The 12760-nt window shown below is 58.0% G+C and overlaps 1 protein-coding gene across 2 annotated transcripts; it reads left to right on the top strand.

The window, feature by feature from the left end:
* The first annotated feature begins 10184 nt into the window (after positions 1 to 10184).
* Positions 10185 to 12326, top strand: HES4 (hes family bHLH transcription factor 4). 2 transcript variants are annotated; one of them, XM_030963792.1, is made up of 4 exons: positions 10185 to 10450; positions 10636 to 10731; positions 10817 to 10904; positions 11274 to 12326. In XM_030963792.1, the coding sequence occupies exons 1-4, from the start codon at positions 10340 to 10342 to the stop codon at positions 11861 to 11863; spliced, it is 885 nt and encodes a 294-aa protein (XP_030819652.1). In that variant the 5' UTR covers positions 10185 to 10339; the 3' UTR covers positions 11864 to 12326. The 2 variants fall into 2 exon arrangements, with proteins under 2 accessions (XP_030819652.1, XP_030819651.1); XM_030963791.1 differs by having other exon boundaries at positions 10185 to 10546.
* The last annotated feature ends 434 nt before the right edge of the window (positions 12327 to 12760 follow it).

The raw sequence follows: 12760 nt of genomic DNA, 5'->3' as shown, positions 1-12760 counted from the left end.
CGGGGAGGGGGGTGTTGATGTGCCTGGGAGAGGACGGAGGGTTTCACACAGCCTGCAGCCTCCCCCGGCTCTGTCTGCAGCTCCAAATTCCCGGCTGGAATTCCCAAATCCCGATGCCTCCTCCATCCCTGAGCGGCCTTCGCAGGGCTGGCTGCTGGGAGCTCCCAGGCGGTGCTGGAGCCGCATCTGGGATCGCTGCGGGCTCCAGGGAGCGCTGGGAGCGCCCCGGGAAGGAGCCGGGGCTTTGTGGCTGGAGCTCGGCCAGACCTCGCGTGCCTGAGCCGGGATTTTGTTCCGCGCTGGGCGGCTCCAGGGCCGGGCATGCCTGCGGGGAGCTCGGAGGGGATGGAGGTGCCTGGAGGAGATGTTCCTTCTTCTTCCCATGTGGTCCTTCCACATTTCCGTCCAGTTCTGCTGCGTATCCCATCCATCTGCTGTATTTCCCATCTCCTGCTGCATTTCCCTCCATCTCCTCCTGCATTTCCCATCCAGTTCCCGCTGCATTTCCCTCCATCTCCTGCTGATTTCCCTTCCATCTCCTGCTGCATTTCCCTCCCATCTCCTCCTGCATTTCCCTTCCAGTTCCCGCTGCATTTCCCTCCATCTCCTCCTGCATTTCCCATCCAGTTCCTGCTGCATTTCCCTCCATCTCCTCCTGCATTTCCCTTCCAGTTCCTGCTGCATTTCCCTCCATCTCCTGCTGCATTTCCCTTCCAGTTCCTGCTGCATTTCCCTCCCAGCTCCCTTCCCTCTCCATGGCCATGGTTTCCAAATATCCCCATCCCAAATACCCATCCTGACCCCACTTCTGGTGTTTAATCCCAAAACGTCCCCCCCAAACTCCCGCCCCATTCCAGCTCCCGTTTTTTGCCCAGCTCCCGGTTTACCTCCAGCTCCCCCCGTGTGCAGCACGGAGGTGTCTCATTAATTGATTAATTATTCATGGGGCGCCAGACGGGCAGGCAGAGCTCGGCCGGGAGGAGCGCGGAGCATCCCCGGCCTCTCCTGATGTCACCACTCCCTCCCCAGTCACAGCCGCGTTGTCACCAGTTGTCACCGGCCACCTGCTCGGCACTGGGCAATCCTCGTTAAAATCCCAATTAGCATAAATGAGATCGGGGCAAATCCCGGCTGTCTCAAGCCCCAATTTCCTCTCTTTCTCTGTTTTTTTTTTTTAATTTTTTTATTTTTAGTTTTTTTTAACAAAAGGTTTCCAGTTGTTCAAACCTGGGGCTAAGAACCAGGCTGTGGAGCCAGGGTCACATCCCAGCCCAGGATTGACCAGGCAGCTGCTGGGACACTTGGGACGAGCCTGGAAAATTGAGAAAATTGAGAATTCCGCGTCCCCATGAGCTGGCTGAATGGTCCTGGCGTTCTCCAGAGGGGCTGCTTGAGTTTTCCATGCTGGAAAAGCCCCTCCGCAGTGGGAGTAATTCCCTTTTCAGGGGAGTGGGAACCACCATCCCTGCTGGGGACACGGTTTGGGGGTGCTGGGTTCATGTCACCACTCCATGGGCAGATTTTTGGGACCTCACAATTGAAAATGTCCTGGGATTTTGGTCACTTTTCTCTGGATGTGCCCATTTTCCTTCCTCCCACACTCCACAACGTCCCTTGGAGCCACCAGCCACGTTAAACTCAGCTTAAGAACAAACCAAAATCCACATCCAAACCCTCCACTCGCTTACTCCCATTTTATTTTCCAGCAGCTTTCGCTCATCACTTCTTCAGGAAGAGAAACGGGAACAAAAATGAACATTTTCCCCTCTCAAAGGACATTTGGGGCATTCAGGTTCCAGCTCTGGAGAGCAAGATCTCCAGGAGAAGCCGAGTGCCATTGTCCCCAGCCAAGCCCCCGAGCCAGGGAGGGGACAGCGCTGTCACCGCCGGGGACGTGGCCCAGGCTGGGTGTCCTGTCCGTCCCTCCCAGCACAGACAACTCTTTTTGCCATCCCATTGAATTTTTAATATAAAGCTGATACCAGGAAAAATGAGCATCTTTTTGCCGGCAAGACAATGGGGGATTTTTCAGGGAGTTGTTGCGCCCTTTGTGCGCTTTGTGGGGTTTTCTTTGCCGGGTTCTGACTGGGGCAGGTTTTATCAAAGGCGCGGAGTGACTGGGAGCCGCGGGGACAATGGCAGGGGGATGAAGTCACAACGTTAATCTGCTCTGTGCGGCTCTAAAGAGGTGGAAACTGCCCTGAATGCCATGAAATGCTCGCCACAATGAGCCCGCCCCGAGGTGCCAATCACAAAGTCACGGCGGCCACGGAAGGGGAAATCTTGGGGGGAAAAGGTCTGGAATGATGCAAAGAGAAGAAACTTAAACATTTTGATATTTTTTTTTTTTTACAAGGAGGAATGGCTGTGGAGGAGTGGGGAACCGAGGAATGGAATGATTTGTGTTGGAAGGGGCCTTAAAGCTCTTCCCATTCCATGTCCCATGGGCTGGGACACTTCCCACTACCCCAGGTTGTTCCAGGATCCATCTCCAAACACAGCCCAGCAAGGAGCCCCCACCCTCATTTTAGTGATGGGATGAGAGGAATTTCTCCTGGACATCAGAAGGAATTTCCTCCTGGAAAGGCCCTGAAAGTCTGGAATGTGCCCAAGGAGGTTTGGAGTCCCCGTCCCTGGAGATGCCCAAGGAACACCTGCCTGGGGCTGGGGACAAACTGGGCCCAGCTTGGACTTGGTGACCTTGGAAGGCTTTTCCAACCTTGGTGATTCTGGGATTCTGGATTGGATCAGGAATTCTGGACTGGATCAGGAATGAAGGTCCCAGTTGGGATTCTGGATTGGATCAGGAGTTCTGGACTGGATCAGGAATGAAGGTCCCAGTTGGGATTCTGGATTGGATCAAGAATTCTGGATGTGGATCAGGAATTCTGCTCTATGAAGGTCCCAGTTGGGATTCTGGATTGGATCAGGAATTCTGCTCTGTGAAGGTCCCAGACAGATTTTCCCTGGTGCCTGCCAGAAGAAGAACAGCATGAAGACCCCAAATTCCAAAATCCTGGAGCTGTTGCTTTGTTCTCCTTGCTCCTCCCGAGGGTTGTTTATGGGAGGGGGCAAAGGACAGAGCCCAAAGCGTGTCCCAGCCCCCCGGGACACATCCAGGTGTGCAAACAAGCCGGCCTTTCCCCCAAAAATTCCGTGTCAGGGCTGGAATGGAATGTCCCGGCTCCTCGGGAATTGCAGCCCCTCTTCCCGCGGCTGCTCCCGATGCCTCAGTGCGCGGCTTTAAAGGAATTTCTCCCCTCTTCTGGATTAGTGACCCATTCTAACAGCTCCTCATTGCCCGGCTCTCAAAGGCCCCATTGCATCGAGCTGACAAAGGAGCCGAGCCGGAGATGAAGAGTTTACAAAAAGTTTGTAGGAAGCCGTGGAGTCCTTTTAAAAGAGAATAAACTGCCACTGCTGTGTCTGGGTTGAGTTAATCTGATTAGGCCAAGCTCATCAACAGCCCCAGTGAAAGGAATGAGGCGGGGGAAAGCCCTGGACAGGGCCTGGAAAAAAAAAACCAAAAAAATCCAGGGACCCTTTTAGCAGGGAAGTCAAACAAACCCCATTGTGGGGGAGCACGCTCGCCTGCAGATGGCAAAATGACAAATCTGCTCGAAGAAAGGCAAATAGAGGTGGTGGCTCTTCCCCTCCCTCCTTTTCCCCAGGTATGGGGACAGAGATGGAGGGAGCTCAGAGGGAAGGGGGATGTGGGGATGGCAGAGCAGGGTGGGCTTTACCTGCTCTGCGGGAAACCTGAGGGATAAATGATTTCTGTGAGTGTTTCATGCTGCTGTGTCCCTTAGGAACCATCACTGCCCTGCTCCCAGATGCATTTGGGCTTTACCAAGCTCTGGAAGCAGCAGCATCCACCCAAGGAGGAACGAACCCTCATGAATGAATCCCTTGAGAAGCTGTGCCAGGCACAGAAACGGGCGATGCCACCATCACCCCCTCTCATGGGGACATTGTTATTGAGTGCCAACCAAAACCCCTCACTTACAACCCCACCAGAACATCCCATCCCCACCTCCTGGGAGAGATTTTCAGCTCTGCCTCGGGAGCAGCTGGAATTGTGCTGGGCTCGAACCCCCCAGATAATGAAGAACAATATCAGTGCCAGGCGTGGCAGGAGATTTTCTGCCCGGGCCGCCTCCCAGCGCTGTAATTGACGCTATTTTCTGCCTCCTGCACACGCAGAGCTGAGGCTCAGCCCCTTTTCTCTGTCCCCAGAGGAACAGGACCCCCTGAAAGGGACCCTGGGCTGTGGAAAATCCGGGCAGGACACGGCTCCAATCCCTCTTTTCATCCCCGCCGCCTTTTCAAGATGTTTTCCAGGGAAGGGCAAGTCAGCAGATCCGCGCTTGGGCAGAGTTTTTGGCACTTGCAGAAGAAGGGAACATCTGTCTCAATCAGCTGGGCTATTCTGTGTGCCGGCTCCTCCTCAGCTCTCAGCACCGAGAGAGACAAAACCGGGGCAAAACCTCCCGAAAAGGGGTTTTGTCTACGCCGCCGCAATTTCCTTTTAGGAGAATTTCCAAGGGCGGGGAAGGAGGAAAGGAGGGGAGAAAAGAAATTAAAGCCCATTTGCTTCCTCGTGAAAAAGAGGAAAAAAAACCCCGAAAAACCCAAAATCTCCATTTCTAACGGGGTGAGATTCCTTCCCAGCCCCCAAAAGGAGCGGGTGGGATGAAGAGGAGTTAATTGGTGCAGACAGGAATTTTCTTGGCAATATTTCCCCTTTCGGCTGGAGGAGCCCCCAGCGCTCCTGGGTTTGCTGGGGTTTGGAGCGGGCTGGGCTCTCCTGGAATCCAGGGAGAAATCCAGGAATGAGCGAGGCTCTTGGCACACCTTGGGGCACGGCTACGGATCCCTGGAATCCGGGAATCCTGCAGTTTTAAAGGTTGGGAAAGGCCTCGAGGCCCAGCCGTCACCACCCTGTGATGTCCCTGAGCTGCATCCACGGATTCCCAAACAATTCCAGGGATCTGGGGCTCCCCCACTGCCCATTCCCGATGTTTACAGCCCTTTCCATGACCTTTTTTACCAATATCAGATCGAAATAAAAGATGGAAGAGCCTCTGGCCTGTGAGACCCGGCCTTGACTGCAAAGCTGTGGAAATATCCAGGTTTTGGATGAGATTTTGGGAGCTGGCCGAGCTGGAGCCATCCCTGGGGATTTCCCCTGCTCTGCTGCCGTTGGGAATTCTTTCAGCTGGCACTGGAGAAGCAGAGCTCAGCAGGGATGGGACAGGAGCGGGACGGAGATCAGGACACAAAAACTTCCCGGCACAATTTCCCCAAACCCCTTTCCTGGCCCTGGGCGTGTTTGGAGGGGGATTTTGGCGGCCACATGACCCCTGCTAATTAATTTCAGCTGATTGGAGCTGGAAACTCCGCGGGGACAGAAGAGGCCACGGGAGGATGCTCGGGGCTGGAGGCTGCGCTGTAATTTGTTCCCCATTATGGGCCGCCAAAAAAAAAAAAAAAAAAAAAAAAAAAAAAAAGCAAAAGCTGCTCGCGAGCTGCCAGCCCTTAATGTAATGTCTTCATTTGTGCCGCAGCATTCCCTGCGCCGCATCCCGGGGTGATGGATGGGATCAAGGCCGGGAAATCCCGGGGGGATTAGAGCCCAATCCCCGGGCAAACAGCGCTGGAGAGGCTGAGCAGCCGCAGCTGTCCCCAACAATGGGCGAGCAAACAGCGCCAGGGAGGGGCTCGGGGACAGCGACACGAACCCCGCTCAGCCCCCAGCACCTTTCATGAGCCTCTTCCCCCCGTGGGCTGCAAAGCTTTTCAGCGGCGTTTCCAGATTCTGAGCGGGCTGGATGCAATAAAATGGGTTTAGGATCAAAGGGACGAGCGGGCACGGCCACCAGCGTTTGTGCCCTGCCCTGTCCCCTGCCTCGTGTCCTCAGCCGCGATATGGGCATGAATAACTCGTCCCACACCATCAGAACTCAAAGCTTTTAAGCTGTTTTTATTTAAAAACATGTATGAAGGCGAGGTTGCTTTTTTTTTTAAGGGATCAAGATTAAATATATAGGCCATGCCCAGAGAGGGACTTTGCACACAAAGCCCTAAGAAGGAAAATCCCAGGTCTCCATCCAGAGGTTGTTTAAAGGCTTTCACATCCCAGCACAAGCTGGAAAACCCGAATTATGCCGAGCTGGGGCAGCTCCCAGGGAGGAATTGCAGGAGGGGAAGGAGAAATAATTGCAGTTCCAGCCGCAAGGGCACAAACGCCGCGGGATCAGAGCTGCCATCCCAGGATCCGCCGCTCCTGGCGTTCGTTTCCTTGGCACCTCCCGCGGACCTTGCACGGGGGGATAAAATAGATGGAAAGGAGATGTAAAATGTGGGCTGGGCTGGAGAAAAGCGGCTTAGAGGGAGAAAAGCCGCGGGGAGAGGAGGCTGTGCTCAGCAGCGCTCCCCACCCTGCCATCCCAACGCCCTCTGTTCTCTGACATCCCCCAGAACTCCCGGTTTTGGGATTCGGGATCTTTTCCCAGAGTGCCAACAGGGAATTTCCCGGGCTCCTTCTGGGAGTTTTGCAGCTGCAGGGGTGGGAATTCGGTGCAGGCACAGCTGGCCACAGCTGGGAGGGTGGCAGGGGGTGTTTGTGTCCCCATCCTGTCCCCTTGGCGCAGCTTCAGTCGCCACCAAAAGGGTGAAAAACCCCGCGGGATGGGAAACGGCCCTGAGCGCATCCAAATGTGGGTTTAGGTGGGGATAGAACAACAACAAAAAACCCAAAACCAAAACAACAAACCCAATCCCAACCGCCAGTCCTGGCAGAGAGCAGAATCCCTGGCAGAGAGCAGAACGAGCTGAAGGAAATGAGGATTTCCCCGGGAAGCTGGAGGGGCGGGAGGTGGAGCAGCGGGGCTGGGGGCGATGCCGGGGGCTCGGGGCCCCAGGACTGCTCCCGAGTTCCCCCCTGGAGTTCCCTGCGGAGAGCAGCACGGCCAGCAAGGGCTGCTCCCAGCCTGGCAATTGCATCGCTGCATGTGGATTCTGCTGAAATCCTCCAGTCGTGACTCTTTTTTTTGGTTTTTTTTAGTGTAATTATGTAATTAATGCGTTCAGAACGAGCTGCAGAAGGAGGGACATAATTTTTATTTTTTTATTATTATTGTTATTATTATCATGACTTATTTCCTCCCAGGATTTTTACAGCCTCCCTTATTTTCAGGGAGATTGCACAAGGGGCTGTTGTTCTGCAGTTTATTGCTCTCAGAAGGAAACTGAGCCCTGAACCTTTGCAATGACACTCAAAAAGCCCTTGAATAACATTTATTCCTCCCCAGGGACACAACCTGCACCCTTCCTCCAGAGGAATGGGCTCCACTTTGCTGCCGCTTGGACTCCTCCAGAAAAACAACACCTCCCACACAGCAAAAATCATAATTCAGCCCGGAATTGCTGCTCCTACGGTCACGTGTGCTCGGGGAGAGAGAGGAAAAGGCTCCTGGAAGGAATGAATTCTCCTGGAGCCTTTGATGTCTGCGGGAGGATGGAGCCGCTTCCCCAGCGCGGCTGCCGAGGGTGCTGCCGGCATGTGGCAGAGCACCTGGAGCTGCTCCGAGATGAAAGGGCCGGGATGTGATCAGCCGCGAGAACGGGAACACTTCCAAGGGCTTTTCTTTCCCTTTTTCCCATCCTGTTTTCCCATCTATTTTCTCCTTTTTGTTTTCTTCCCTTTCCTTTTTTCTATCTTTTCCCTTCCTTCCTTCCTTCCTTCCTTCCTTCCTTCCTTCCTTCCTTCCTTCCTTCCTTCCTTCCTTCCTTCCTTCCTTCCTTCCTTCCTTCCTTCCTTCCTTCCTTCTTCCTTCCTTCCTTCCTTCCTTCCTTCCTTCCTTCCTTCCTTCCTTCCTTCCTTCCTTCCTTCCTTCCTTCCTTCCTTCCTTCCTTCCTTCCTTCCTTCCTCCTTCCTTCCTCTCCCCTTTTTATTCGTTTTCCCTTTTCCCTTTTTCCTTTTTTCCCTTTCCCCTTTGGAATCATTCACAGCAGTGAATTCAGAGCACACCAGGAGCTGGGCCAACAGTGAGGATTAAATTCCACGTGTGGTTCCCTTCTCCTCCCAAAGAATTCCCACAAACTCAGCTGGGTCGCCCTCAGGTTTTCAGCTGCAAAAACCGGACGTGTTTTCCTGAGAGTTTCCACACAGAAAAAAAATCTCATTTTTACCCCTCAGAATGGGTGAGGAAAGGGGGGAAAAAGGAACAGCACTTTCCCAGCCCAGGAACCCTCCTTTGAGCCATCAGCCTGTGCGGAGCTAATTCCCAATTTCTGATTAAAAGATTATTATTATTATTATTATTAAAAGATTAAAGCCTGCAGCAGCGAGATTCACACCAGGGCTGCATTCCCAGAAAGGCCTCAAACAGGCAGGGCTTGAAACGAGCCAGAGCTTGGGGCTGCTCTGCGCTGGGGGTCCCACCTTAAAGGGATTTTTGGGTCATGGGAACGGGACTGAGCCCAGTGGGCACCATGGTCCCTCAGCCGTGGCACAAACCCAGAGCTTCTGGGGCTTGCCAAATTCTTGCAGATTTTGGGGCTTCCCAAAGCCCCACAGCTTTTGGGGTTTCCCAAATTGACGCAGGTTTGGGGTTTTCCTAAAGCCCCACAGCTTTTGGGGTTTCCAAAATTCCTGCAGGCTTGGGGGTTCCCAAAGCCCCTCACCTTTTGGGGTTTCCTAAATTCCCGCAGCTTTTGGGACACGCTGTTCCCATCCCAAAGGGAGCCCCAGGGTTTGTCTGAGGGGGTGAGGGGGGGTTGGCACCTCCCTTGGCACGCTGTGCTGGTGGGCACAGAGCCCTGCTGGAGCCAGCCCTGGTGACAAAACCCACCAGAATCGGGGCAAGAGGCCGAGTGCCCCCCTTGTAGGGGCACAGGAGGGATTTTAGGGGGGGCAAGCCCCAGTTTCACAGAGGGGGGGACAAATTCCCAGGGGTTTGTTTGGTCAGGGGTGTGACACCCGGAGTGGTGACTCAAGGGGGTCCCTCACGGTTCCGGGGGGCTCTGCCCCCTCCAGCCCCGTTAAACCGGGGGTGGGAGGAGGCGCTGGGGCTTCTCCCCCCGAACCCCGCACCGGGATTTGCTCCGGGGGGGCGGAGAACAGGGGGGAAATAAGGGTGAGGGGGCAGAATGGGGGTCCCTCAAGAGTGCGGGCGGTCCTGACCCTCCCTGACCGGTTAAACCGGGGGGTGGCGGCGCATCGGGCGCCACCGAGGGGGCGGGAAGGCGCTGGGGGTTGCTCATCCAGCTTCCTCCCGCTCCGCCACCGCCGGGATTGGCTCGCCGGGGGCCGGGGGGAGCGGGGGGGAAGCGGGAAGCGGGCAGGGAGGCAGCGCAGGAAGGCGGCAGCCCCGCGGGCGGTGCGGCGGGCCGGCTGCCGCTGGCGGGCGGCGGCGGGGCGGGGTTTTCCCATGGAGCCGGGAGCCGGGAGCGCTCCGGCACGTGCTCCGACGGGAGAACGGGGGGGTGGTGGAGAGGAGCGGTGGGGATGGGGATGGGAACGAACGGGGAGGAGCGCGCTGGGAACGGGGGGAACCGGGGGGGAACCGTGAGGGAGAGCGCGAGCCGCGGCCGTGATTGACAGCGGCGCCCCCGCCAGCCAATGGGCGCGCAGAGCGCCCGCGCGGCCGCCCGCACCCCCCGCCCATTGGCCGCCCGCCGGCCGCGGCCTCGCGTGCCGCGCCAGCCGCCGCCGCCGCCGCCGCCGCCCCCGGGCCGGGTGTCACAGGGCGGGCGGGCAGGGCGGGCGGCGAGCGGGGCCAGCGCGGCGGCGGCGGCGGTGCCGGGGCCAGCCCCGCCCGCGCTCTGCCCTCACACTCCACCCCTCCCCTCACACACACACAGCGCTCCCCCCGCCTTCCTCACCCCACGTGGCCGCGCTGAGGGGGGGGGCGTTCCCCGCGCGCGTGACGGGGCGGGGCGGGGCTTCCCGCCCGCGCGGGGCAGGGATGGGGGTGGAAAGCGGAGGGGGTGAGGAGCGGACCAATGGGAGCGCGGGACGCGCGGGCGCCGGGCGCGGGCCGGGCGCTGATTGGCTGCGCGCGAGTGTGGGAACGGCGGCGGCGGCGGGTTCACACGAATGGGCGCCGCCGCCGCCACCGCCGCCACCGCCGCCGGGCTATAAAAGGGCGCGGGCGAGGGGCGGGGGCGCCGCCGCCTCACGCCCCGCGCCCGCCGCACGCGCCCTGCGCCCGCCGCCGCACGCGCTCGCTTCGCCCCCTCCGGTTTCTTCTTTTCTCCCCGCCTACCATCCCCCGTTTCGTGCCGCTCTCCCCGCCGTTCACTTCCTACCCGTTCGCTGCACCGTACCTCAGCCATGCCCGCCGACACGGGCATGGAGAAACCGACCGCCTCGCCCATCGCCGGCGCGCCCGCCAGCGCCAGCCACACGCCGGACAAGCCGCGGAGCGCCAGCGAGCACCGGAAGGTAAATGGAGGAGGAGGAGGAGGAGGAGGGTGCCGGTCGGGGCGCAGCAACGGTGGCGGCGGAGCTGGATGGCGGCAAGCCCGCGGCCGTGCTGAGGTCGGTGATGGTCGGGGTTGACGGTCGGGGGCGGTGTGCGGGTCCCGGGGCTGTGCGGGGGGCGCTGACCGGCTCCGCTCTGCCCGCAGTCGTCCAAGCCCATCATGGAGAAGCGGCGCCGGGCGCGGATCAATGAGAGCCTGGGGCAGCTCAAGACGCTCATCCTGGACGCGCTCAAGAAGGACGTAAGTGGGGCCGCGGGGGCACCGGGGGGACAGCGGGCGGTGTCCGGGCGCGGGCAGCCCTGAGCGAGCCGCTGTTGTCCCGCAGAGCTCGCGGCACTCCAAGCTGGAGAAGGCGGACATCCTGGAGATGACCGTCAAGCACCTGCGGAACCTGCAGCGGGTGCAGATGACCGGTGAGTGCCGGCCCCGGGGGCACCGGGCATGGGGACAGGGCACCGGGATCGGGGTCTGCACCGGGAGCTGAGGACAAGGGGATGGGGATCGGGGACCGGGGACAGAGAACGGGGACGGGGATCCGGTCCGAAGGCAGGGCACCGGGAACCGGGCTCTGCACCAGTGACTGGGGATTTGAGAATGAGAGACCGGGAGCTGGCGACAGGAGACCGGGAAGGGGCTCCTTACAGGGAACCAGGCTCCGGACCTGGGGTTGGGGCAGGGCACCGGGAACCGGGCTTAGGAACAGGGAACCGGGCGCTGGGGACAGGGGGCCGGTACTCCGGACCTGCCGCTCACCTGCTGCCCCCTCCTTCCCCCCCTCCCAGCCGCGCTCAGCGCCGACCCCACCGTCCTCGGCAAGTACCGGGCCGGCTTCAACGAGTGCATGAACGAGGTGACCCGGTTCCTGTCCACCTGCGAAGGGGTCAACGCGGACGTGCGCACGCGGCTCCTGAGCCACCTCTCGGCGTGCCTGGGCCAGATCATGGCCATGAACTACCCCCCTCCTCCTCCTCCTCCTCCGCCCGCCCAGCCCGCACATCTGGCGCAGCAGCCGCTGCACGTCCAGCTGCCCCCGGGCGCCGCCGGAGCCGTGCCCGTGCCCTGCAAGCTGAACCCCGCCGAGGCGCTGTCCCCCAAGGTCTACGGCGGTTTCCAGCTCCTTCCGGCCACCGACGGCCAGTTCGCCTTCCTCATCCCCAGCCCGGCCTTCCCGCCCAGCTCCGGACCGGTTATTCCTCTCTATGCCAACGCCAACGTGCCGGTGGCGGCGGGCGGCGGCTCGGGGAACGCGGCCGCCACCCCCTCGGCGTCGCCGGTGCAAGGCTTGACATCATTTGGGGGCAGCATCGGGCCGGCGTCGCAGGCCGGGAGTCCCGTTGGAGAGCGCAGTGAATCCGTCTGGAGACCCTGGTGACTTCCTCCGAGTCATTCCCCGTCTCCAAAAACAACAAAAAAACCAACAACGAACTCTCGTTGGCTCCGTTGTATGGAGCCCCTGTTATGTCTTGGGGTTTTTTAAAGCAGATTTAAAGCAGAAAGGAAGAAAAGGACCTCGCTATGAACGTGCTATTTATTATTTTCAGAGGTTGGGATCTCGACTTGTATTTTTACTCCTTTAAAATGCCTTTATTTGAGATACTTTTTTTAAAGAAACGAACAAAAGAAAAAAATAAATGAGAAATAGTTTTGTAACGAATATTCAAAAAGTTATGATGCCAAAGTTGTTTGTATCCCGTTGGTCTGTGGGTGTGTGCGTGCCTGTGTCGAAGACTTCCAAAAACGAAAAGAGAAAAAAAATGCAGGTGTTTCAATAAAGGAACTCTTTGAAATAGATTTTTTTTCCACCATTTCATTTTGTTTGAGAGTGGGCAAGGACAAGCTCAAAAAACTTGAATAGGACTGGACTTTATGGCTTTATTTAAGGATAATTGGAAGGGATTTGGGTAAGAAACTGGGGGGAAAGTGATGGGGCTGAGGGGGGATGTTAAATATCCCCTGAGTTTTGCAGCCAGAAGAAGGATCCCTAAAAAAGCCCGCTGCTGGAAGCTGAGCAAACACCTCGAGCCTGCTACCTGCTCCCCAAATCCCCAAATCTCCACCTCTGGGGTGGGGGTGGGCTGCACAGAAGTTCCTCCGGGCCCACAGAAGCGGCGAGAGAGCCCGTCCCTATTGTCAGGAGGGTAATTAGGAGGTATAAAGGGTCTCATCGAGTATGCAGCGGGCTCTTTGGCAGCTCGGGAGCCCTATTGAAGCGCCTGGGAACTCGGAGCTGAGGGTTAATGTGTGGCTTTTTTTCCCCCGGCGCTCTCAT

This window comes from Camarhynchus parvulus, chromosome 21 (assembly GCF_901933205.1).
Source record: "Camarhynchus parvulus chromosome 21, STF_HiC, whole genome shotgun sequence".
NCBI lineage: Eukaryota > Metazoa > Chordata > Aves > Passeriformes > Thraupidae > Camarhynchus > Camarhynchus parvulus.
This window is presented reverse-complemented; position numbering and strand designations above follow the sequence as displayed.

Coding starts and splice junctions, on each gene's coding strand:
- HES4 (XM_030963791.1), top strand. CDS start 10,340: ATGCCCGCCGACACGGGCATGGAGAAACCGACCGCCTCGCCCATCGCC. Junction 10,547..10,635: donor AAGCCCGCGGCCGTGCTGAG/GTCGGTGATGGT, acceptor CTCTGCCCGCAG/TCGTCCAAGCCCATCATGGA. Junction 10,905..11,273: donor GCAGCGGGTGCAGATGACCG/GTGAGTGCCGGC, acceptor CCCCCCTCCCAG/CCGCGCTCAGCGCCGACCCC.